At 41.9% G+C, this 26,114-nt stretch overlaps 2 protein-coding genes across 2 annotated transcripts; one reads left to right on the top strand and one right to left on the bottom strand.

The window, feature by feature from the left end:
* Positions 1-1,993: 1,993 nt before the first annotated feature.
* LOC4328872 (T-complex protein 1 subunit gamma) lies at positions 1,994-19,086 on the top strand. Its single transcript, NM_001409918.1, has 14 exons — positions 1,994-2,100; positions 2,400-2,461; positions 2,625-2,697; positions 3,395-3,462; positions 4,067-4,136; positions 16,563-16,631; positions 16,721-16,792; positions 16,901-16,974; positions 17,060-17,337; positions 17,433-17,817; positions 17,894-18,019; positions 18,231-18,335; positions 18,489-18,563; positions 18,640-19,086. Exons 1-14 carry the CDS (start codon positions 2,070-2,072, stop codon positions 18,829-18,831), a joined length of 1,680 nt encoding a protein of 559 aa, NP_001396847.1. The 5' UTR covers positions 1,994-2,069; the 3' UTR covers positions 18,832-19,086.
* Positions 19,087-19,377: 291 nt separating this feature from the next.
* LOC4328871 (basic leucine zipper 19) lies at positions 19,378-21,390 on the bottom strand. The gene is made up of 4 exons (NM_001409953.1): positions 20,745-21,390; positions 20,249-20,339; positions 19,987-20,113; positions 19,378-19,799 (listed from the first exon to the last, which is right to left on the bottom strand). The coding sequence occupies exons 1-4, from the start codon at positions 21,179-21,181 to the stop codon at positions 19,645-19,647; spliced, it is 810 nt and encodes a 269-aa protein (NP_001396882.1). The 5' UTR covers positions 21,182-21,390; the 3' UTR covers positions 19,378-19,644.
* Positions 21,391-26,114: the final 4,724 nt, after the last annotated feature.

Here is a 26,114-nt window from a genome sequence, read left to right as displayed (position 1 = left end):
GCTTAAATAACATTTGACGATAATCAAGTCATAATAAAGTAAAATGATAAGTACATAAATTTTTTAATACGACGAATAGCTAAAAGTATCTTAAAAAGTCAACGGCGTCGTATATTAAAAAACGGAGGGAGTAATTTCTTACTTTTTCACCATTTATTTCCGGTTCAACTAGAGGATAGAGTGGATGTTTAATGCAATGGAAAATAAAGCGGACTTAGCAATATGTAATGGAGATGGTTGCTACAGATGGGAGAATCATTAGAATGAGTCTGCAGTTAATGTGGACCGAGGGCCCACCTGACATATACATGAGGTACAAGCACAACTACCTTACCTTGGGCTAAATACTTATATGGAATGGACGAAAAACTACAGTTAATATGGACCAAGGGCCCACCTGACATATACATGAGGCACAAGCACAACTATCTTGGGTTAAATACTTATATGGAATGGACAAACACTAGAAGAAATATGACCTTCTGTGGTGAATTCCTCGTGACATCCGAGCCCTCGTGACATCGAAAAACTCTAGGGAATAATGTTTCCCTTTATTTTACCCTATGAAAGCTATCCTAAGGACTTGCATGCACGAGATTTGATATGCACGGGATTTGATTGGGGGGCCAAGGCCCTCTTGTGATAGTGAAATGAAGGGAATTGCTACCGCTCTGTTGACAACAATTCCTTTTTGCCGTTGGATGTTGTTTGAGAATCGCACTGGCTGATTCGCCCTAAGATTTGTGCATGGCAAGGACTACCCCTATGTTGACATAATGTGATTGCTAAATCTTACATTTATTTTCACCATTCAATGGTATATGATGAGAAGCACACTGGCCGTTTGATTTGCCCTAAGATTATTGCATGGCAAGGACTACCCCTGTGTTGACTGAAATTTCTTTTGGACATCAAGAACCCACAACCAAAGACTTTCAGGCACCATTGATGGTGACCAGCAGCTTGGCGCCTGACTTGAGGAGCGCGTAGTACATCCAACACTAAAACCTCAAAATATAATAGGATCTATTCTCTTCGTTCTAAAATATAAGGGATTTTGCTCATACAATTACATGAGTAAAATCCCTTATATTTTAGGACTACGGTATTAAATAAGAGGATGGTGAAAATGCTCTAATTATGGATATGTACGCAACGTATAAGAGCGAGTACAATAGCATGCTACAAGTTAGCTATAAGCACGTGTGGATGAGATAAGAGAAGGGAGAGACGGAAAGCGGTCAACAGATTTGTAGCTAACTGCAGTACGGACTCCAAAATGTTATGTGTGTATGAGAGGTGGGACCATGTATTAACAATGTAGTATATATGCATATGTAACTATTATATGAATGGACTATTAAATTGACTATAAATGATTTGGAGCTAGTAGTTGGCTATACTATTAAGAGTAAATTTCACAAAACTACGTGTATTTTGACCAAATTATCACAAAGCTACAGATTTAGTACCAAATTTATCACAAAACTGCAGATTTAAGGTTAAGTATCACAAAATATTTATTTAATATTGAAGTTATCACAAAACTACAACTTTGGAGTTTAAATCCCTAGCACCATTGTTATGGTGGAGCTAATAGTTGGCTATACTATTAAACTTACTAAACATATGGTTTTGTGACACTTCATTTTAAATGTGTAGTTTTGTGATAAATTTGATGTTAAATGTGTAGTTTTGTGATAAGCCGAGTTAAATATGTAGTTTTGTGATAATTTGATATAGTATATGTAGTTTCGTGAAATTTACTCTACCATTAAACTTGCTCTAACTAATAGATTTTAGTTAGATGATGGTTGTCAATCTTCACTTGGTGTAGAAACCCAAAGTTACAATAGGAGTGTGGTCAGGAAGCCCAAGTGTAATCAGGAAGGCCCATATGTTTCATTGGGCCCAACATGGTCATAAACTGGGCCTAGTGGGCCTCCACATACTCTCTTCTCCCAACCCCCCCTCCTCCCCCTCTTTTCCGTTTGCGCGAACCAACCCCCGCCGCCGCCACCGCCACCGCCGCCGCCGCCGCATCCTCCTCCTCGCGCCTCTCGCTATCCATGGCATTGCACGCGCCGGTGCTCGTGCTCAGTGAGTTACCTCTCCATCTCTCTCACCTCCCATATGCTAGGGTTCTTGCCACCGCGGGATTTTTCTCCTTTCTTTTTTTTGAGAAATTCATTTGTCTTCTTTCACCCCGCTGCGGCTGCTGGCGAGGTCGGGCTGGCTTGTCCATCCGGCATCCTTTCTCCGTCTCGTGATCCACTGATGATGCTTTAGTAGCTCAATTTGGATTCTTGATCTGATCCTTCGCTCGGCTGGGGTGTGCTGTGCTTTGTCACTAATCTGAGTTATTTCCCCCTTTTTTTTTTTTTTGTTTGGCAATGCAGAGGATTCTTTGAAGCGGGAGTCTGGCACCAAGGTGCATCATGCCAACATCCAGGCAGCCAAGGTACAACTGGTCACCTCTTTAGGCTTCATGTAGTTAACTCCATGTTGTGTTTGATGTCATTGACAGGTTGTTGAGTAATAAGAATGATGATGTAACCGGCTTCCCATGTTTGAGCCCATTTTTTTTTAATTACTTGATGATACCATTCGATCTGTTTTTGCAGGCTGTGGCGGATATCATACGCACAACATTGGGCCCTCAGTCAATGTTGAAGATGCTTCTTGATGCTGCAGGAGGTGCGCGACTCAATCTATGAAGTTTTTGTTCAAATCATTATTGTTTTGCAGTTTGTACGATTGTCTATGCTATGTTAGCTTGGACTGAATGAGTGGCTTCGTAGCAATATTTTGATATAGGTGATATTGCTAACCTTCATGTTGTAACATGATAGCATCGTATGAGTTGCAATTTACAACTGCCCTGTTCATGGTATGATAGAATATGTGTCCTTTCTCTTTTTGTTTCAGAACCTTTCAGGTGCATTGTACAACTCTAGCTTCATTGGTTTCATGGAAATTACCTAGTGATGTTGGGAAGATTATGTTTCATTACCTTTTCTGGGTCATAATGAAAAGAAGCTGAATATTTATCTTTGGACCAACTTTTGCATTCTTTTCCAACTTATTTGGGTTTCTTATCTACCTTCTTTATTTTATCTGCATCCAACTTGTCCTATAATCATAATTAATACAATAATTCTATCGAATTATTTGGACAATGCATTAAGGATTGTGTTCTTTAAATGTAACTTCTATGGTTATACAGTTGTTTCAAGGAATAGTTTGAATGGTGCATTAAGCATTTTATTTAGAGTTGATGGTGGATAGATTTTTGCATTCATATGTCAGTAAAACACTCCGAATATAGATGCTACATTTGTAGAACTGTCAGGACATTTTTCACCATATTTGAATTATTTCCTTGGTTCTGCAGGTATTGTTGTAACTAATGATGGCAATTGTATATTGCGGGAGCTAGACCTTGCACACCCAGCTGCAAAGGTTGGTCCACTCCAATATTAAGTTATCATAGTTTTGGTGGTCGTGCATGATTAAGGCCTGGTTGATTAGATCTAGTGAAGATAAAACAGCTGAATTTTGTTCATTTGTTATTTAAATTCATCTTAAGCTTAGCTTGTTTTGTGCACACGCCCTTATGTGTACCTTGAAGTCGTCTTATGGCTATTGTTTGTGCTGCTCACTTGGTTCACCCAGAGCATGCAGCCACATGAAAAATAAATTTCAAAACGATCACTTTATGTTGTGACATTGTAAAAAGGTCATCTGTGGTTAATTCTTCTGAATCACACAAAATATCATAGACAAGGCTGACATATAGAGTCACTAGGAGCCAGATCAACGACCATATTGCTAGATGTCAGATTTAAAACTTAGAAGGGGGCATCACATTAAACATTGTGGTATGCTACTTGCATGTTAAATCTTTGGTCGATATGCCACCACAAAGATTTTTATTTTTTTGGTGAACGATATGCCATGCCAAACAATGAAACTGCACGTAGCTCCTAAACCTTGAGCTCTTTTCTTAGCCCTATTCTCGATGCTCAGTCCTGTATTCCTAATACTTTATGAGTTGTCCATGCAGTCTATGATTGAGCTAAGCCGCACACAGGATGAAGAAGTAGGAGATGGCACGACATCTGTTATTGTTCTTGGTATGCCGTTTTTGGTCCCTTATGCTTATTTTAAGAGACCAGTTGGTTAATATTGAACGCGCAGAGATGTAGCCTAGAGGGGGGGGGGGTGAATAGGCTTTCCTGAAATTTTCTCAACAATCGCAGCGATTAAATTAACAGGGCCCGGAACCTCCTGGTGAAGAATACCGGAACTTCCTGGCAGAGATGAGCAGCCCGGAACTTCCGGAGTTTTTGAGCCAGGAACTTCCGGGCAACAGAGAAAATCAAAATTTGGGGAAGCAAAACAGGTCCTAGCTATAGACAATCAGGCACAAGGTTGCACAAGATGTAAATCACAAGATACTAGCAGATTCAAACACAGATCATGCACAAGAGAGACAAAGGCGATTTTTTCCTGAAGTTCGGATCACACGGATCCTACTCTCCGTTGAGGTGCTCAAAGAGCCGGGTCTCGATTAACCCCTTGCCTCACTTATGCAAAGATCCCAGAAGAAGTCCACAGCCTTCAACTCAACACTTCTAGGTCATTTTCTAGAATTGAGTGACCACCAAGATCCAACTCACAATTCCTTCTAGAAAAGACCACAAGTGCAAGTTGCTCTACCTAGGACAACCTCTGAAAACTCAACACAAGAATCTTTACTCACTTACCTCGTTTCCTTGCGGAGGTGAGGAAAACCTTCACAAACTTTCCCGGGACATCCACAAGATCTTTGGAAGCTCACGGGCGACACCTAACCGTCTAGGAGAAGATCTCCAAGAGTAATAAGCCCAAGTGACAGCCCACAAGGTATCCAAAGTGCTCAAACAAACATAATCTTCAAGCCATCTCCAAAACACTCCTACACTCTAATCTAATCTCTCAATCTTACAAGATAGGCTGTAGATTTGAGTGGAGGAAGCAAAGGAAGCTTAGGAGTGGCTAGAAAACCCTAGAACATGAAAGAACTGAAGTGGAATGGCCAAAGGGTGACCTGGGGACGAAATCCATATATATAACGGCTAGGTGACGTCATCTAGCCGTTACTCACAAGATTGAACTGGAAACCTGCCAGGAGGTTCCGGGCAAAAGTGCTAGGAACTTCCGGGCAGCACTTAGGAAAAAACTAGCTAAACTTCGGTGCCCGGAAGTTCCGGCCAGAACCTCCGGGTAGCCCTCTCTGTCCCGGGGAGAAAATAAACTTTGGTGTCCGGAGGTTCCGGCCAGAACCTCCGGGTAGGCCTCTCTGTCCCGGGGAAAATCATTTCCAAAAAAAAGTTCCAAAAACCTTTAGACTCATGGAAATGACTAAGATCACTTTGTATACCCTAGAACCACACTTGAAACCCCTCTTAACAGTACGGTTTTTCCTAAACTCAATTTCGAAAGAGAAAAACCTAGTCTAATCACCTTCGATGTTTTTCGCACTTAGGAACATTCAAATTGGGGGGTCTCCTTGCATTCTTAGCCATCACAACTTGCTTTGGGGCTAAACTCCTGTGAATAAACTTGATAAACACGTTAGTCCCCTTTAACCACCTTGTCATTAATCACCAAAACCCACTAGGGGTTTAAGTGCATCTTCAATCTCCCCCTTTTTGGTGATTGATGACAACATGGTTAAAGCACACAAAAAGATAATAGAATTTAAATTTGGAATGATGAGAGAAGTATGAAGCTCCCCTTAAAGATATGCATATAATAAAATGAGATGAAATACAATATGCATAAAAACGAAGGAAAGCTCAAAGGAAACTTCACACTATCCTTAATCAAATAAGATGCAGATGAGAGAGCTTAAATAAAGAGTGATGCAAATAGAAAGACTAGATGACATGGCAATCACTCAAAAAGATGAAAAGAACACATCATCACATCAAAATGCAACATCCATATGGTCTAACTTGCTGACATAAAGGATAAAAAAGCATCTAACAATCATTACATCCAACCAATAGAGAATATGATTACATGTCCATAGAGAGAGAGATAAAAGAGGGGAAATCTGCCAGGCCGGAACCTCCGGATCACAAGACCCGGAACTTCCGGCCAAATGACCAGACAACAGTCAAGGCAGCAAAAAGATTTAAATGACCCCCTTCAATTCACAATTTCTCCCCCTTTGGCATCAAGGCACCAAAAAGCAAGAAACCATGAAGGGAAGAAGAGGATCACTCATCTCCATCTCCATCTCCATCGGAGGGAACAATCTCGGTATCGCCGGAGAGATGAGACTCATCGGACTGTGCAGCGGTGTCTACATCAGTGGGAGCATCCTCAGCAGCTGCGTCAGTGTCATCCTCATCATCATCATCATCATCATCTAATTGGGAAGACTCTTCATTGAAATAGGTGGATGAACCTTCACCGGCAACATTGCGGGCTGCCTCATAAGCCTCAAAAGGATCCACATAGACCTCATCTTCAGAATCATCTGACACTTCTTTCCCAGCCTCTCTTCTATCTTCCTTCTGACGCCTTTCTATCTTCTTCACTTTCTTTGTAGTCTTAGCACACATACATTCTTTGCAGTCTTAGCACACATACAGAAGATTGCCTGAAGTGCCTTCTTGATGGGAGAAGAGCTCGAGGATTGCGGTGGGGCACTAGAAGAAGGACCAGCTGAGGTAGAAGGGATGGATCTAGGTGCCACTGGAGAAGAGGAAGGTGGAACACAAGGACGAAAAGGATTGTGGCGCCCATCTTTGATGTAGAACACCCCGGTGACTGTCTCAATCATCTTCATAATGAATGGAGCATAGATGCAACCTCGCTTAGGCTCAAGAATGGTGTTGGCAATCTCATACCAAATCAACTTCATCACACTGAAAAGTGGCTGATTGTAGCGCATGCGACTGAGAAGATGAGCATGTTTGGAAGGCAAAGCAGTGGCATCTCCAACCTTTGGAAGCAAAGACCAACGAAAGATGGTACAACACCTTGTAGTTTGGATGCAAACCATGAGTAGTTCCCATACAAGTCCTAGGAGCATCCTTAGTATACATGAACTTAGTCTTGATCATGGGGAGGGGTGCTTCACTATGAATATTAGGCCTATTGAGATCCTCATCCTCTAAGCCCAATATCTCAGCAAACTGTGCTATGGAAATCTTGTGCCTAACACCCGCAGTCATCCACTTTACATAAGGAGTTCCCTTCCTAGTAGTACCAAAGAATGCTGTCGCATAGAACTGTGCAATGACCTCCTCAGTCCAATCATACTCCAAGGCAAGAATATCTCCAAGATTCTTGTTGTGGCAAACTTGCATTGCTTGGTTGAACACTTCATTGTTCTTCTTCCTCATGTAAGTCCAATCAATCCACTTCATCTCAACCACTGGATTGTCTCTAGCCATAATCATTGAGTTGTACCAATCCAACTGAGTTAAAGTTCTGAAACGTGGATCTTGTGACTCCTCAGGCTGTGTCTCTGGATCAATCAAACGGTCCCTTCTGCACTTGGCAAGCTGATGAAGGTAGTTGGACTTGGGTCTTCCAATGTGATGAATAGGAGTGGTGTCAAAACCAATAGTCTTGTAGAGCCGAACGGGATTCTCACGAAATCCAACAGGGAAATCATGAGAGGCCCTTCCAGCCCCAGAAGTGCGACCACCACCTCTCCCACGACCTCTTGAAGAAGGAGCATCACTACCTTGACCACTGTCAACATCACGAATCTGAACTGGGCGATTGCTGGATTGCCTGGTAAACCTGGGAGAGGTACGAGTGCCACTGCCACTGCCACCTTCAACCACTTTCTCTTTTCCCAAACGACCACGAGGAAAACGAATAGGAGGACTCTCATCACCGGACACATCCTGAGAAGCTTTCTGTCTTTTCTCACGAGTCATAGTGCTTACTGCAACAGGAATCAATAAATTGGAGTGCAGTAGTTAGGTAAAAAAAAAGAGAGAATCAAGAGTGGCTGGCTGGCTGGACAGCGCCCGGAGGTTCCGGGTGAAAGAACACCGAAACTTCCGGCCGGCAAAAATGAAGAACAGTGGTCTCAAAAATAGCCAGTGCATGTGAACAAATCCTATAGATCGGTGATCTACAAGGTAGCAGAAACAAGACTATCCAAGTGGTTTTCTCCCTAGGTTCACAGATTTAGAGATCGGGATAAAAACACAATGAACCGAGAGAGGGAATCAAAAAGTGCTACCTTGAGAGAGGAAATCGCAGAACTATCGCGGGAAGATCCTCCTAGCCACCAATGTGGTTGATTCCACGAAGAAGAATCAAATTTTCACAGGTTGAAAAGGAAATCGCCACTAGGGGCACTGTAGCGGCGGCTAGGGCTGGCGTCGGGCAGGGAGTAGAAATGAGGAGAGAGACTAGGGTTTCCAACTCCCCCCGAGAGAAAATACTCCCCGACACCCGGAGGTTCCGGACAGGAAGGCCCGGAACTTCCGGCCTGACAGATAAAGGGCAGTCAGGCCCAAAAACAAGGAGGTGATGAGAATTCAACGAAGGGAAATTAGGAACTATGGACATGAAAAGACTTATGATGTATATGACCAGCCAACAAATAACATTACATAACTATGGTCACAATACATCACAAGAAGGAAATAAAAACCAAATTTTCGCAATAAAAGGCACACAAAGGATTTTGCAAAAATTTTCACAAAAGGGTTTTTGGATAAAAGGGGAATGGTTGAGCTTTATTCCTGGTATCAAGACCATCTTCTATACAAGAAGTGATCTCAAGACACAAAAGCTCATTTTTTTTAATTTACATTTTAGTGACATATGTTTGACTATAAATTAGCCAATCACCCATCACCTAATGATGCGAGAATCTAAGATATTGAGCTCACTCCTAAGCTCGCAAAATCTTTTCTCATCTAAAGGCTTGGTGAAAATGTCGGCTAATTGGGTTTTGGTTCTCACATGGGTAAGGCATATGTCTCCTTTGGTCTCATGATCTCTCAAAAAGTGGTGGCGAATATCTATGTGTTTGGTTCGAGAATGTTGAACGGGATTATTGGCTATTTTGATGGCACTCTCATTGTCACATAGGAGTGGGATCTTGGTGAAGTTGTAGCCAAAGTCTTTTAGGGTTTGTTTCATCCAAAGGAGTTGGGCACAACAAGAACCGGCGGCGACATATTCGGCTTCGGCGGTGGATAAAGCAATGGAATTTTGCTTCTTGGAGGACCAAGAAACAAGGGACCGCCCAAGAAATTGGCAAGTCCCGGTTGTGCTTTTTCTATCAACCTTACACCCGGCGTAATCCGAATCGGAATAGCCCAAAAGCTCAAAGTCACAACCCTTAGGATACCACAAGCCAAGATTAGGAGTATGGACTAAATATCTTAGAATTCTCTTGACGGCAATCAAATGACACTCTTTAGGCTCTGCTTGAAAGCGAGCACACATGCATACACTAAGCATGATATCGGGACGAGATGCACATAAGTAAAGCAAGGATCCTATCATGAAGCGATAAACCTTTTGGTCCACACATTTACCATTATCGTCGAGGTCTAGGTGGCCATTAGTAGGCATGGGCGTCTTGATGGGTTTGGCATCTTCCATCCCAAACTTCTTGAGAATATCCTTCACGTACTTGGTTTGAGAGATGAAAGTGCCCTCTTGAGCTTGTTTCACTTGTAGCCCAAGGAAGAAGGTCAACTCACCCATCATAGACATCTCGAACCTTTTAGTCATGATACTACTAAATTCTTCACAAAAAGAGGCATTAGTAGAACCAAATATTATGTCATCGACATAAATTTGGCATATGAATAAATCACTCTTAAATTTTTTAGTGAAGAGAGTAGTATCCGCCTTTCCAATTTCAAAACCATTTTTCAAAAGAAAATCTCGGAGACATTCATACCAAGCCCTAGGGGCTTGTTTGAGCCCGTAGAGCGCCTTGTGGAGCTTGTACACATGGTTTGGCAACTTTGGATCCTCAATCCCCGGTGGTTGCTCCACAAAGACCAACTCCGAGATAGGTCCATTGAGAAAGGCACTCTTGACATCCATTTGGAATAACCTGAAATTATGGTGAGCGGCATAGGCTAAAAGGATTCGAATTGACTCAAGGCGAGCAACGGGTGCGAAGGTTTCACCAAAATCGAGACCCTCGACTTGGGTGAACCCTTGCGCAATCGGGCTTTGTTCCTTAGAACCACTCCATGTTCATCTTGCTTGTTGCGAAAGATCCACTTAGTGCCGATGACATTTTGGTTGGGTCTCTCCACCAACATCCATACTTGATTGCGAGTGAAGTTATTCAATTCCTCTTGCATAGCCATCACCCAATCTGGATCACCAAGTGCATCTTCAACCCTGGTTGGTTCCAAAGAAGAGACAAACGAATAGTGTTGACAAAAGCTAGCGACACGAGAACGAGTAGTTACCCCCTTTCTTATGTCACCAAGTATGTTGTCGACGGGATGATCTCTTTGGACAGTGATGTATTCTTGGATGGTGCACCGAGGGGACCTGAGCCTGATCAGGATGCTCTACAGTGCCCTCGGCATCAATCCCATCCACTTGTGCCGTAGGCACGCCTTGACTGTCCTCTGCCCGGAACTTCTTGGCAGATGGACCCGGAACTTCCTGGCCTGGAGAGGTCTGGAGGTTCCGACCATCTGGTCCCGGAACTTTCGGGTCGACTGACACTTGACTCAATGTAGGGCTATTGGATGTCGATGACGAAGGTTGATCCCTGTCTTCTTGGTCATCCTGCGTCTCGACTGGTCGTATGTCTCCAATAGCCTTAGTACCTATAGCTTGACTTGGATCCATATCACCTACAACATGTACAACAACTTGCTCTCCTTGGGAGCCATTAGATTCATCAAATGTCACATCCCTAGTGACTTCAACACTACCGGAGGTTTTGTTGAAGACACGATAGGCATGTGCATTTGATTCATAGCCAAGTAAGAATCCCTCATCCACCTTAGGTGAGAACTTAGATGAGCGAGGCCTCTTACTCAAAATAAAGCATTTGCTCCCAAAGACACGAAAATATGAAACATTAGGTTTCTTACCACTCAAGAGCTCATATGAAGTTTTCTTTAAGATCTTGTGGAGGTACAAGCGGTTGATGGCATGACATGCGGTACTCACGGCCTCTGCCCAAAAAATATCCGAAGTCTTGTACTCATCAAGCATTGATCTTGCGGCTTCAATAAGAGTTCGGTTCTTCCTCTCAACAATGCCATTTTGAGGAGGATCATATGGGGTGGAAAACTCATGCTTGATTCCCACTTCATCAAGGAATTCCTCCACTTGAGTGTTCCTGAATTCTCCTCCATTGTCGCTTCGCACCCTCTTGATGGTGAGATCATAGAGGTTTTGGGCTTGCTTGGCGAAGCGCTTGAAGACATCTTGAGCCTCACTCTTGTTATGGAGAAAATACACCCAAGTGAAGCGGGAAAAATCATCAACAATGACAAAACCATACTTGTTACCTCCAATACTTATGTAGGCCACGGGCCCGAATAAATCCATATGTAGAAGCTCAAGAGGGCGTGTTGTAGTCATGATGTTCTTGATAGGATGTGGATTCCCAACTTGTTTCCCGGCTTGGCAAGCACTACACACACGATCTTTCTCAAATGTGACATTAGTGAGCCCGAGGATGTGTTCCCCCTTTAGAAGAGTTGCCAAATTCCGCATTCCAACATGGGCTAGTCTACGATGCCATAGCCAACCCATGGAGGATTTAGCAATCAAACAAGCTTCCGGATTCACTCTATCCACATTGAAATCGACAAGATAGAGATCACCCTTTAACTTGCCTTTGAATGCTACGGAGGAGTCATCCCTTCTAAAGACGGTCACATCCTCATCGGTAAACAAGCAATTGTAACCCAACTTACATAATTGAGAAACGGATAATAAATTGTAGCTTAATGAATTGACAAGAAGAACATTGGAGAGAGATTGATTATTGGAGATGGCAATTTTACCTAGACCCATTACCTTTCCTTTACCATCATCTCCAAACACAATATTCTCACGAGTTCCGTTCTCCTCATCAAGACTTGTAAACATACTCCTCTCTCCAGTCATATGATTGGTGCAACCACTGTCCACAACCCAACTTAAACCACCGGAGGAGTATGTCTACAAAAGAAATCAAGCTTGGGATTTAGGAACCCAAACTTGTCTAAGTTTGGGTCCCTTGATGTTAGTTACCAAAGCCTTTGGCACCCACACACAAGTGCGATATTCATCATTGTAATTCCCATTAAAATAAACAACCACTTTGCCCTCTGAATTTTTGGAAATTACATATGAATCATAGTAAAGACCATCTGGCCGGAACCTCCTGGCATTATGCCTGGAACTTCCGGTCATGTCTTGTGCACGGCCATTGGCCCGGAACTTCCCGGCAAACTGGCCGGAACTTCCTGGTGGGAATTTTTGAGAGACAGAAACTCCCACCCAGAGGTTTTGGCCGGTTTGTCCAGATGTTCCGAGTCCCTGGCTGCTCACAAGATTAGTCACCTCACTTGCTTGTGGTGCTTTTCCTTCTCTCACAAACATCAAGCATTCTTTTCCATTTACCATCACACGCTTAGACACAGGACTTCCACCCGAAAACCTGAGCCCGTGTCCATCCTTGTTAGGATGAGCGGTGATAGTCTTGTAAAGGGCATCTTTTGAATGGTATGTCTTCATGCATCCATATTTCACCAATGTGTCCAACCTTTCATTCTCTTTCTTAAGAGCTTGCATAGCATCAATATTAGTAGCATAAGAGTTCAAATCAATATTGTAACACCTAGCACAACCATTGCTAGTAGAAGGGTTAGAGGAATTAGAAACCACATTTGGTTGAGAGGTACTATTCCAAAGAGTGTCAAATTGAACTTCAAGATCTTTATGACTTTTGTCTAAACAAGCAAATTTCTCTTGAAGAGTCTCATTGGCATCTCTAAGGCTAGCTAAAGAACCATTAGCAAAATTAAGCTCATTAGCTAGTTGTTCATTTTTAGCACATTCTTTAGCTAAGCTCTCCTCTAAGGCAAGGTTTCTTTTCTTCTCAAGAATAAGCAATTCTTCTTGCCTTTCGAGTAATTGTTCTTTACTATCCAAAGCTCTCATTAACTTAGCCAAATGTTGCATAGCGGGTTTGCTAAAGCTCTTAAGCACATCATCTAATTCATTATCACTTTCCTCATCACTAGACTCAACATCAAGAGAAGTGTGAGAGGGCTTTTGAGTCATCACCTTGCGGCCTTGGGCCATGAAGCAAGAGTAGTGGTAGGAATCGTCGTCGTCATCATCACTCAAGTTGTTGAAGAGATGCTCCTTGCTTGAAGAGGATGACTTGAAGGCGACGGTAGCAACACCACCTTCTCCTTCAACCTTGTCTTTTGACTTGGGCTTGGGCTTGACTTCGGGATCTTCTTCATCTCCGGAGTACCACACTTCCGCCATGTGTGCCTCCGCCACATGAGCACGTTCCGGCTTCTTCTTGCCTCCCTTAGCCTTAGCTTCATTTGACTTGGGACAATCGGCAATGAAATGGCCAAATTCGCCACAATTGAAGCACGCTCTCTTTGATTGCCTCTTTCCCTTGTCATCATCCTTCCTCCCTTTGCCATAGCCACTCTTGCGAAGAAAGTGCTTGAATCTCTTGACAATAAAAGCCATTTCTTCATCTTCACTTTCTTCACCACTTGACTCTTCTTCTTGTTTTGCCTTCAAAGCAACTTCTTGATTTTTGATCATGGCGGCATTCTTCACCATTTGTCTCACTTCACGAGCTTCCTCTTCTTGCATCTCATGAGACACAATTCTTCCAAGAATGTCACTTGGGGTGAGTCTCTTGAAGTCTTTCCTTTCCCGTATCATTGAAACAAGAGTGGGATTTCTTGGACCAAAAGCACGGAGAAGTCTCTTGACAACAAAGTGATTTGTCATGTCCTCACTCCCAAGTCCTTTAATCTTGTTGACAAGGATCATCATCCTGTCATACATCTCTTGTGGTGTCTCCTTGTCATCCATCACAAATCTTCTCCCAAGTCCTTTAATCTTGTTGACAAGGATCATCATCCTGTCATACATCTCTTGTGGTGTCTCCTTGTCATCCATCACAAATCTTCCTAGCCTTCCTTCCAATAATTCAATCTTTGCCTCACGAACGGCGGGTGATCCCTCATGAGCCAATTGCAAAGTATCCCATATCTCCTTGGCTTCCTCTAGTCCGTCAACCTTGTTGAATTCCTCCGGACTCAAGGCGGAGAGAATTGCATTGGAAGCTTGAGCATTGCAGTGGATGAGTTGTTCTTGCTCCGAAGTGAGCTCCATGTCCTCATGAGGTACGTCAATACCTGTACACACGACTTTCCAAATACTTGGATGCAAAGAGATTAGATGCAACTTCATCTTGTGCTTCCAAGCGGCGTAATGTGTCCCATCAAATTGAGGAGCACGCCCAGAAGGCATGGAGACGAAGTTGTGAGAGGGAATGGTAAGTTTGCTGTAATCAAAAGGTATAGTGGCTCCCTTGGGAGATGGAGTTCCCTTGCTGCTCGCTCCATCTTCATTTCTAATTTCCCCGTCCTTTCCCCCTAAGTCCGACATCGTGGATCGCTCAAAGCGGTGAAGCTTGAATCAAGAGCACCTTGCTCTGATACCAATTGAACGCGCAGAGATGTAGCCTAGAGGGGGGGGTGAATAGGCTTTCCTGAAATTTTCTCAACAATCGCAGCGGTTAAATTAACAGGGCCCAGAACCTCCTGGTGAAGAACACCGGAACTTCCTGGCAGAGATGAGCAGCCTGGAACTTCCGGAGTTCTTGAGCCAGGAACTTCCGGGCAACAGAGAAAATCAAAATTTGGGGAAGTAAAACAGGTCTTAGCTATAGACAATCAGGCACAAGGTTGCACAAGATGTAAATCACAAGATACCAGCAGATTCAAACACAGAACATGCACAAGAGAGACAAAGGCGATTTTTTCCCGAAGTTCAGATCACACAGATCCTACTCTCCGTTGAGGTGCTCAAAGAGCCGGGTCTCGATTAACCCCTTGCCTCACTTATGCAAAGATCCCAGAAGAAGTCCACAGCTTTCAACTCAACACTTCTAGGTCATTTTCTAGAATTGAGTGACCACCAAGATCCAACTCACAATTCCTTCTAGAAAAGACCACAAGTGCAAGTTGCTCTACCTAGGACAACCTCTGAAAACTCAGCACAAGAATCTTTACTCACTTACCTCGTTTCCTTGCGGAGGTGAGGAAAACCTTCACAAACTTTCCCGGGACATCCACAAGATCTTTGGAAGCTCACGGGCGACACCTAACTTTCTAGGAGAAGATCTCCAAGAGTAATAAGCCCAAGTGACAGCCCACAAAGTATCCAAAGTGCTCAAACAAACATAATCTTCAAGCCATCTCCAAAACACTCCTACACTCTAATCTAATCTCTCAATCTCACAAGATAGGCTGTAGATTTGAGTGGAGGAAGCAAAGGAAGCTTGGGAGTGGCTAGAAAACCCTAGAACATGAAAGAACTGAAGTGGAATGGCCAAAGGGTGACCTGGGGACGAAATCCATATATATAACGGCTAGGTGACGTCATCTAGCCGTTACTCACAAGATTGAACTGGAAACCTGCCAGGAGGTTCCGGGCAAAAGTGCTAGGAACTTCCGGGCAGCACTTAGGAAAAAACTAGCTAAACTTCGGTGCCCGGAAGTTCTGGCCAGAACCTTCGGGTAGCCCTCTCTGTCCCGTGGAGAAAATAAACTTTGGTGTCCGGAGGTTCCGGCCAGAACCTCCGGGTAGGCCTCTCTGTCCCGGGGAAAATCATTTCCAAAAAAAAGTTCCAAAAACCTTTAGACTCATGGAAATGACTAAGAGCACTTTGTATACCCTGGAACCACACTTGAAACCCCTCATAATAGTACGGTTTTTCCTAAACTCAATTTCGAAAGAGAAAAACCTAGTCTAATCACCTTCGATGTTTTTCGCACTTAGGAACATTCAAATTGGAGGGTCTCCTTGCATTCTTAGCCATCACAACTTGTTTTGGGGCTAAACTCCTATGAATAAACTTGATAAACACGTTAGTCCCCTTTAACCACCTTGTCATTAATCACCAAAACCCACTAGGGGTTTAAGTGCATCTTCAAATATGACAGAATAGCATAACATCTTGTATTTACATTTGAATTTCATGAAATGAATCATTTAGGGTTATCTGACAGATTGACCCACATAAACTGCACAAGCGTCATCCTGGATTAGCTGACCATTTTATCAATATTAAAACATATATGCTGCAAAGATAATATTAGAGAAGTTCACAAATCATATCAAATTAGTATGATCTGAATAAAGACTCATTTCAAGTTGACCTTCCCTGTTTAGAAGGGCCGAAGAATATATGTATGCTTGATCTGTTTTGTTGCTGTACTTAAGCAGTTGTCTGCATGAGCAAATTTCATTTGATTTATGCCCTTCTAATACACGTATGTATTCTTTAGCTGGTGAAATGCTCCATGTTGCGCAAGCATTCATCGACAAGAACTACCATCCCACCGTTATTTGTAGAGGTAATTTTCTGAAGAATTAGAAACATGCCTCTGAAATCAACACCTTCTATATGTCATAGAATTCTTTTTTTTTCTTTTATTTTTTGCAGCATACACCAAAGCTCTTGACGATGCTCTATCTGTTCTTGATAAGATTGCTATTCCTGTTGACGTGGACGACCGTAAGTAGACTAAGTTCAGCATATCAAATATTTATTTGAATCATCATCTGTTCTTGAAGTTCTCTTGGAGATTCATATTAGTGATGCTTTTCATAATTCATAATTTAGGTGTTGCAATGCTTGGTCTGGTGAAGAGTTCCATCGGTACAAAATTTACTGGTCAGTTTGGTGACCTTATTGCGGTAAGTACCTTTCTTTAAATGAAATCAACTCCATTTTCTTCCAGTATCTCTTTTTTAGAGCTGCTAATAAAATTTCTTGCTTCAGGATCTTGCTATCGATGCTACCACAACAGCTGGTGTTGACCTGGGTCAAGGCATTCGTGAAGTTGATATCAAGAAGTACATCAAAGTAGAGAAGGTTCCTGGAGGCCAGCTGGAAGATTCCAAGGTTCTTAAAGGAGTTATGATCAATAAAGATGTTGTTGCTCCTGGGAAAATGAGAAGAAAAATAGTTAACCCACGCATCATTCTCCTGGATTGCCCTCTTGAATACAAGAAAGGAGAAAACCAGACCAATGCTGAGTTGATGAAAGAAGAAGATTGGTAAGGGATCTGAATGCATATTTTAAGTCAAAATAGACAGGCAATTCAAATTCTTCTGTGCATATATTTTACTGTGGTTTAATGGCTTATTGCAGGCAGGTGATGCTACAGATGGAAGAGGAATATATAGAGAACCTGTGTGCACAGATTCTGAAATTCAAGCCTGATTTGGTTATAACAGAGAAAGGGTTGAGTGACCTAGCAGTCCATTATTTAGGAAAGGCTGGTGTAAGTGCAATTCGAAGGCTCAGGAAGACGGACAACAACAGGATCGCAAAGGCTTGTGGAGCAGTTATAGTGAATAGGCCAGAGGAACTTCAAGAATCTGATGTAGGAACAGGAGCTGGCCTCTTTGAGGTCAAGAAGTTTGGTGATGAGTTCTTTGCCTTCATTGTTGACTGCAAAGATCCCAAAGCATGTACTGTTTTGTTGAGGGGAGCAAGCAAGGATGTCTTGAATGAGGTTGAGAGGAACTTGCAGGTGCGCTTATGTTTTCCCCTGTTATGCTGTTATATTCTATAGTGGAAATATATCTTCTAAACTTTCTGGTTTGTAGGATGCTATGTCTATGGCAAGGAACATTTGGAAAAACCCTAAACTGCTACCTGGAGGTGGTGCTACTGAATTAACTGTATCTGCAACATTGAAACAAAAGAGTTCTTCAGTTGAAGGTGTAGAGAAGGTATGATTCAGATTTCAGATAGCCAATGCATGAAACCTGCAGATAGCGAACCTCTTCCTGTATGTGCATGAATACTTTTAGTAGTATTCTTTCTCAAATAGAGCTGTCGATGATGTGTATGATATAGGTCATGTATAACTTAGCTTGGTATAATTATCTATGTGATCATTAACTCAACTGATGTAAGTCAACTTTGCTGTCTGTGTACCAGTGGCCCTATGAAGCTGCCGCATTAGCATTTGAGGCAATTCCAAGAACTCTTTTACAGAATTGTGGCCTGAACGTTATTAGGACAATGACACAACTTCAGGGAAAGGTAAAATCTGATTCTTCATTAATTCAACAAGTTGTCTTCAGTTTTGTGCCTAACATGTATATCATGATATTTTTTAGTTGAATAATATATTGTTTTACAGTTTCCTGTGCTTTATCTTGGATTTGTTTTCACTAACATGCCAAATAATTGCAGCATGCAAATGGTGAAAATGCTTGGGTTGGCATTGATGGAAGCAGTGGTGATATTGTGGATATGAAAGAGCGGAAGGTCTCTCTCCCCCCCTCGTGCTTGTGCTTTTGCGTGTTTGCATTCATCTTGAAACCTCATTATCTATCCTTTTCAGATCTGGGACTCGTACAGTGTCAAGGCGCAGACATTCAAGACAGCTATTGAGGCTGCCTGCATGCTCCTGAGGATCGATGATATTGTCAGTGGCATCAAGAAGAAGCAAGCTCCTGGAGCCAGTTCAGCTCCAAAGCAACCTCAAATAGAACAAGAGGGTGATGCAGACAATGAACAGATGATCCCAGAGTAGAATGTCACATGAATGCATCAATCACACTTAACCTAACATATAAATCAGTCTGTTGAAATTCTTTAAATTTTTGTGGTAGCCTTTATAATCATTTCCCAACACAACTTTTGTATCTGTCAGTTTGTATGGCTGTTAGCCATCCATGTTTATGTTGGTCACATAGTTGAGTACTCAATGAGTTTGCTTCTAATTATTATTTTCTGTGTTCTAACACGGTTTGTGTTTCAATTGAAATTTTTACGGCTCTTAATTCTCTGTGCTATGATTATATAGTTTGTATGCGAGGGGGAGGGGGGAAGGATCCAGTTGAATCAGCTAAATTTGAGATAAAGAAAGCTGAATTTGTGTTTGGGTGTTTCTGCTCTTGTGCCAGCAACCATTTGTCCTTCTATTTCATTTATCTGATATTTGTTATACACTGTAAACTTGTACAAAACATCAGATAAGTTCATTGCTATCTCAGAGTTGTCACCAGTTTCCTTCCATTTCATTTATCGGAACTTAGCATAAACTAGATTAGCTGCATTTTGCAAGAATACACAAAACTGCTGAAAGCAACCACCTTTTCTGGACAAATGTAATTGGGGTCCAAACAATACATCCACATCAATTCTCCCATCCCAGCACAATTTTTTTGCTAGGATGAGCAAAACGAAACATAACATTATAAAGAAACAACAAAATCAACCAACTTTTTAACAAGCTGCACAAAACTACTGACCAAGCTGTGTCATCTTACACATGGCAAATTGCCAAAAAAAAAAAAAAAAAATCCCCACCGGCCGACGGTCACCGGTCACCGGTGGCCTTCCGCTATCGCATCGCCGCTCCCTCGCACGCCAGCAGCTCATGCTTGGCCTGCATTGAGGCCGCCGTGGCGATGTCGGCGCCTCCGGTGGCCTTGATCTGCTGCTGGTGGTACACTTGGCGTAGCCGCTCAATCTCCTTCTTCAGAGCCTCCTGGTGAGCTGCATTGCACATGAATTTTTGGGAATGAGTTTACTGAAATGTTTACAGGATCCTCATGGCTAGTTAGAAAGCAATCATAAACAAGTTTCGCAAGTTTGTTTGAAAAGAGTAGCTCAGAACATTTACGATTGCGGTTACTGCAATTGTAAAAATTCTATGCAAAAGATGGATAGGGAGATTTGGTACCATCTTTGAAGATCTTGTCTTGTGCGAGGGCGGCGATTCTTTGCTTGAGATGGCTGTTGCCGACGGTGAGCAGCGACCGCTGATGATCAAGGAAGGCCACACGAGGTGACAGTGCTGACACCTCCATCTGCAGTAACAATCAGCCAAACATTCAGAATTTCAGATCACAAATGCATTTTTGAGAGAATTTTGCTCAGTTGCAGTCGTTTTCTTTCCCTTTCTTTTTGTTTTTTTTTGAGAGAGAGTTGAATTGATGGATCACCTGGAGAGTGGTGACGCTGCGCTCAAGCTCAGAGATGTACTGCAACTTTCTCACCCTTGACCGCTGCGCCGACTGCCTGTTTGCCAAAATCCTGAAAACAGAAGCAAAGCATGCCAGAATTACAGCTAAATTCAACACGATTTGTCACTCGAATTCACGGTCTTTGGTGAATTTCAAATGGTTCATGCACATGGCATTTAGTATACAGTTAATTACGGGCAAGTACATGTTTCAGTAAAGCAGATTGTTGACATGGAAGAACATGTATATTCAAGTCTTTTTGTTATGCACAATTCTCTTGAATTTTAGACCTGAAAAATTCACTCAAATGTTGTGCATTTGTCTCCGAAAATTACATCGTGCAAAGCTTGGAATTGTGCGAAATTTTGTTTTGACATGACTGTTACTCTTAACATTGTTTATGGATAAATATTACTCTTTTTTATGGTAAATAGAAAAACAGAATATTTTTACTGCAAAATTAATTGCCACTAACCTCTTGACTCTCTTGGGGTCGGCAATGCCGTCCGCGGCGGCGGCGGCCGCCGCCGCCGCCATTGCGCCAGCGCCGGCCGGCGAGGTCGCCCCCATCCCGTCGTCCCCGTCACCCATGTCCATGAGGTGCGCCTCCCCGGCCGGCCCCCTCTCGCCGCCGCCGTCGGACACCGCCGGCGCCTCGACGTCGGAGAACATGGACATGAGCTGTTCGTCGTCGAGCCGGTCGAACTCGCCGCCGCCGCCGACGCCGACGATGACGTCGTCCATCGGCACCGCCGCCTCCATCAGGAACGCCGCCGAGTCGCTCGCCGACCTCCTGTGCGCCCCCCTCCTCGCCGCCGCGAACCCAAGAAACTCCCCCGCCGCCGCCATCGCCGACCACTCCTGCCCCGCCGCCGCCGCCGCGCTCGGCGCCCTCGGCGGCAACTGCGCCATCCTAGCTCCTCCTCCTCCTAGCTAGGCTACTACTAGTAGTAGGCTAGTAGCTAGCTATAGCTAAGCTAGTGTCCTTGTCTAGATGTATGACATGTGCAAGTAGAGATAGCAAAGAGAGAATGTGTAAGGTGAGTATAGGTGGTGAAGGTGAGTATATATTGTGGAAAGATAGATGGCACATGCAAGTATGCAATTGTGGGGGCATATATATGCAATGCATTTGTGTGTGTGTGTGTGTGAGTGCAAGCTATCATATAAAGCTAGCTAGCATTAATTAGCATCATGCATGTGATTAGAGCCATGCATGCAACAAGTGTATCAAGATCCAAGAGATTTGGTAGTTAGTAATTAGGACTACTACCATAGTATACTACCATGCATGCATGACAATACACTCATACACAAAAAGCTTAATCCATGTCTAGCTGATTCTTTTTTTTTAAGTCATCACCAACTTTGCTAAGCAAACTAACTACACACAGTATTATTACCTGTTGCAAGCTGTTAAGGTGTAAGTTGCAATGTGTGATAATTGATGGCATGTGGAAGGGCTTTGGGTGATATAAGAGATGAGATGGTTTAACCTGTAATTAGTCACATAGTTAGTTAGAGAAGAAGAGTTTGTTAGTACTATTTTTTTTTAATGGGAAAAGGTATTGCATGCAGCTAGGAACAAGGATGGAAGTCACATGATGGGGGGAAAGGGGACAGCTAGCAACAGCTAAGTGAGAGACAGTGCTACTACTACTAGTAGTACTAGTACTATTGTGCAGTGCATGCATACAGATGAAGCAGTAGATGAGCAGTATATGCAATTCTCGATCTCCATTACATCCTCTTTAAAAAAATAAAATTTAGAGATAAATTAGACAAACAATTCATCATCAGAAGTTATCCTTTTTCGGACCAAGGGAGTACTACTATAAGTCTCAAAATATAGTAATTTAAAATCGGATAAGACACATCATACTATTATAAATAGACATATATCTAATTACTATATTTATTTTAAAGTAAACAAACATAATATGTAATATATACATCGCACTATAAATTTAAATAAAGTATTAGAATATTTCATATCCTATGCTAAATTTAGTTTATTTTGATATAGATGGAGTATACGTATTTTGGAAGAGAGGGGGTAGTTGTTGCGGTTAAGCATGGAGTGGCTGCAGAGGCCGGTGAGTGAGAGAGAGTACGTTATCCCTGCACGTACTGCTCCTCTTCTGGAGCTGAGGCTTCAGCTGGCGGTTGGTTCATCATCAGGGCCGGCCTCGGAAACCACGTGCTGCATTCAGTGGGCCCCACTGTCAGTGTGTCAGTATGTGTGTGTGAGAGACAGTGAGAGACATGTCACTATATGCAATGGATACCTCGGCCGTGGTTAGATTCAAAATTTTTACATCAAACTTTTAACTTTTTTATCACATTAAATATTTAGACATATGTATAGATTATTAAATATAGAAGAAAAAAACTAATTACACAGTTTGCATGTAAATCGTGAGACGAATCTTTTGATCCTAATTATGTCATGATGTGACAATGTGATGCTACAGTAAACATTTGCTAATAACGGATTAATTAGGCTTAATAAATTCGTCTCGCAGTTTACACACGGAATCTGTAATTTGTTTTATTAGTAGTCTATGTTTAATACTTTAAATGTGTGTCCGTATACTTAAAAAAAATTTGGCACACTAACCATGCCATTGCAATGGACGTCAAATCGAGCATCTGTTTGCTTTCCAGATCCAGATTCTTGCAAGGATGAAAACTACGAACTGGAGATCGTAGATAATGATATCCTAGCTTTGCTGGTGTTACTGAAAATACATGTCATTCCGAATCCATGAGGCGCCTTTTCTCGCGTTGGCTTCAATTAGGGCTTCAAATTAAGGTGTGGTAGTTCTCCAAAATAATAATAATAATAATAATAATAATAATAATAATAATAATAATAATAATAATAATAATAATAATAATAATAATAATAATAATAAGGTGTGGTCCCCTAGCTTGTTTGCAAAATTGCATTGACTTGAATTTAACTTGAGTGAATTTTCGACAGCATAGTACTATTGCCCTCCCCCCCACCATATATATTTAGTTCTTGTTTAGCTAGGGAGCTGAGATTTGAAAAGGCTGATATTTTAAGAAGCTAGATACGAAAAACCGATCCGGATTAAGTAGGAGTAATTCATTCAGTTTGAGAAACCTAGGACAAAATGTTTGGCATAAGAGTTGAAGTGGTAAATGAACTACTGCAAAAGTTAAGGGAATAATTAATTCAGACATTTTTCTTAGTTCTATACTATCTCATACATATTAGAGTTTATAACTTACTCCCTCCGTCCCATAAAAAACGAATCTAAAACCGAACGTGACATATTCTAGTACTACAAATTTCGACATATGTCCATCCAGATTCGTAGTACTACGATTTATCGCATCCGGTACTAGGTTGTTTTTTTACGGGACGGAGGGAGTATGGTGTACATTTGGTGCCGTAAGATTCGATGTAGTTGTATTATTTTAGGTCACTAAAAATTTGCAAATATTTAGACGCCTGAAATCACTACTATACAAATTGTAATAGGTACCGTGGAAACCCCACATGGTGCTGGATTTTCCAACCGACACCTCACAGGAGGAATCAAAGGTATTGATTTAGGAACCAATACCTTTAATGTTGCACGAATGCAAAAAAAAAAAAGCTTGCTCGATGCGTTGGCGAGCCGCTCCCCCATCACATCTAGGCCACCATCGATTCCCCCAATCAAATTCACAAGAGTCGCCACCGTCGAGGGGCCAGGATGGACGCCACAGTGGTGGAGAGGGGACAAGGAGGGGCTGTGGTGGTGGGGTTGGAGAGAGGAGAGACGCCGCCACCGCCGGATCCACCCACGAGAGAAGCCGCTGCCATCAGATCTGCCCGTGGGAGAAGCCGTCGCCGTCGGATCCGGTGCCGCAACATCGCCATGCTTCCCACCAACCCAAGGAGAAACCGCACACCAACCGTGTCCGGAGGGGAGGGGAGGGGAGGCGGACGAAGAGGAGGAGGAGGAGGAGGCAGGCGTTTGTCGAGTGGGAATTATAGGTACCGATTAATTTAAAAACCGTGATTAGACTGATCGACCTTATCCAACCCTCTTCCCATGCACCCCATCAACTTATCCTTATCCACATCTCTTTCTCTCTCTCCCGCTCTCTTTCCCACTCGACAAATGCCTGCCTCCTCCTATAATATATTAGGGAGGGGAACCTATGTGTACATGTACAAATTTTCATCAAAAACTATAAATGATTTTATTTTCTAAAAACACCTATATAAGAAATTGTCGGATTTAATGACTCATGCTTTGCAATTTTGGGAATTAGCTAATTGTTTGTATACTCATTCAGTTATATTAATTACTATGTAAGACTTGTTGTAACAAATAATTTTAGTGATCCATCTTGGAAAAATAAAAGTACCCTTCTTCAATTGTCATTTCTATATATCCTTAAAAAGGCGTAAAATCATCATATATTTGGTCCTCATTGCTAGCCCATTTTTGGGGCGAAATAGATGGATTATATATCTCCATCTCATGGTCAAATTTACTAGGAGTATTCTTAATAATTAGTTAATTAGTAGACAGATCAATATATAAGTAATTACTTAAGAGCGTTGTACCTCTATGTATATCAACTCATGATTGTATACAGTTAGTTGTCGTCCTAACTGTATAGGCGTAGAGAATTAAAAATGTAAATTTGATTGGAACATGGAATGTTCTATTTGTTCTTTGTCCTATATATTTTGGAGATTTCGTTTTTTTTTTGCCACCAAGGTGAAAATGAATGTTCTATTGTACAGTGGAAATTAAAGACAATTCGCACGGCAAAAGCAAGATAATCTTTTTAGCGATGCCAAAAACAATTGTTGGCAAATCATTTACTCCCTCCGTTTAATAATGTAAGTCATTATAGCATTGTCCATATTTATAGATGTTAATGAATCTAGACATATGCATATGTATATATTCATTAACATCTATATGAATGTGGACAATGCTAGAATAACTTATATTATGAAACGGAGTAAGTATATTATAAGTAACTTAATTAACACAGAGCAAGATATAATTATAATAATATTATATTATTAGAGATGCTACCCGGCGAAGCCAAGATCATATATATCGAGAGGGTTGAAACGGTGGGCCTGCATGCAAATCCTAGCTTTATTTTGCTCCCTACTGTCATGCGCTGTCTGGCTGCAGTTAATTAATTTATATACTTTATATTATATTATATATCAGGATGGAAAAACATATAATGATATAAAGCTAGCATAGCCGACGGCACATGAACGTGACTCGGTGAGAGGCTTTGAGAGAGCAAATAAGCTAGCTAGCCAGCGTTGCATATACGCTCAACGTGCAGTGTGGATGATGCTGCCTGTGAAGTGGTTAGCAAGAAAACATGCTTGCTGGTTAAATTATTCTGACTCTCCATCAAAGTCCACCCTCTAGCTAATGCTCCCCTCTAATCATCAATTATTCCCCCCAGCTGCAATAATATATATTGACACACCAGTTAGAGAGAGAGATTAAGTATATATGACGTACGTACTCTGTTTGGGAAGTTTCTGACATTCACTTTTACTTGCAGCTACTCCGAAATCTTCAGCTAATTAACTAGCTATTTCACAGACAATCCCGATTCTAACACTAAGTCACAAACTAGCAATGGAATCCAAAAATGAGTAATGGAATCCAAAAATGACTAGTAAGAAAATGGGATTATTATTATCTACTACCTCTGTACCAATGTATATGGTTAACTTTTTAGTGTAAATTTTAAAACAGAAAGGTAGGAATAGTTAGTATATTTTAAGACAGAGATAGTAAATTCTTTACATTCTTACTAACTTTGTACTCCC

This window comes from Oryza sativa, chromosome 2 (assembly GCF_034140825.1).
Source record: "Oryza sativa Japonica Group chromosome 2, ASM3414082v1".
Taxonomy (NCBI): domain Eukaryota; kingdom Viridiplantae; phylum Streptophyta; class Magnoliopsida; order Poales; family Poaceae; genus Oryza; species Oryza sativa.
Note: the sequence above shows the minus strand (reverse complement) of the source record. Positions and strands in the feature narration are given on the sequence as shown.

What these genes read in the sequence shown, in the direction of transcription:
- LOC4328871 (NM_001409953.1), bottom strand. Translation starts at nt 21,181, where the DNA reads ATGGCGCAGTTGCCGCCGAGGGCGCCGAGCGCGGCGGCGGCGGCGGGG. An exon ending in GACCCCAAGAGAGTCAAGAG is followed by an intron (nt 20,340 to 20,744) that starts GTTAGTGGCAAT and finishes TTCTGTTTTCAG; the next exon opens with GATTTTGGCAAACAGGCAGT. An exon ending in AGACAAGATCTTCAAAGATG is followed by an intron (nt 19,800 to 19,986) that starts GTACCAAATCTC and finishes TGTGCAATGCAG; the next exon opens with CTCACCAGGAGGCTCTGAAG.
- LOC4328872 (NM_001409918.1), top strand. Translation starts at nt 2,070, where the DNA reads ATGGCATTGCACGCGCCGGTGCTCGTGCTCA. An exon ending in TCCTGTTGACGTGGACGACC is followed by an intron (nt 16,793 to 16,900) that starts GTAAGTAGACTA and finishes TTCATAATTTAG; the next exon opens with GTGTTGCAATGCTTGGTCTG. An exon ending in TGACACAACTTCAGGGAAAG is followed by an intron (nt 18,336 to 18,488) that starts GTAAAATCTGAT and finishes AAATAATTGCAG; the next exon opens with CATGCAAATGGTGAAAATGC.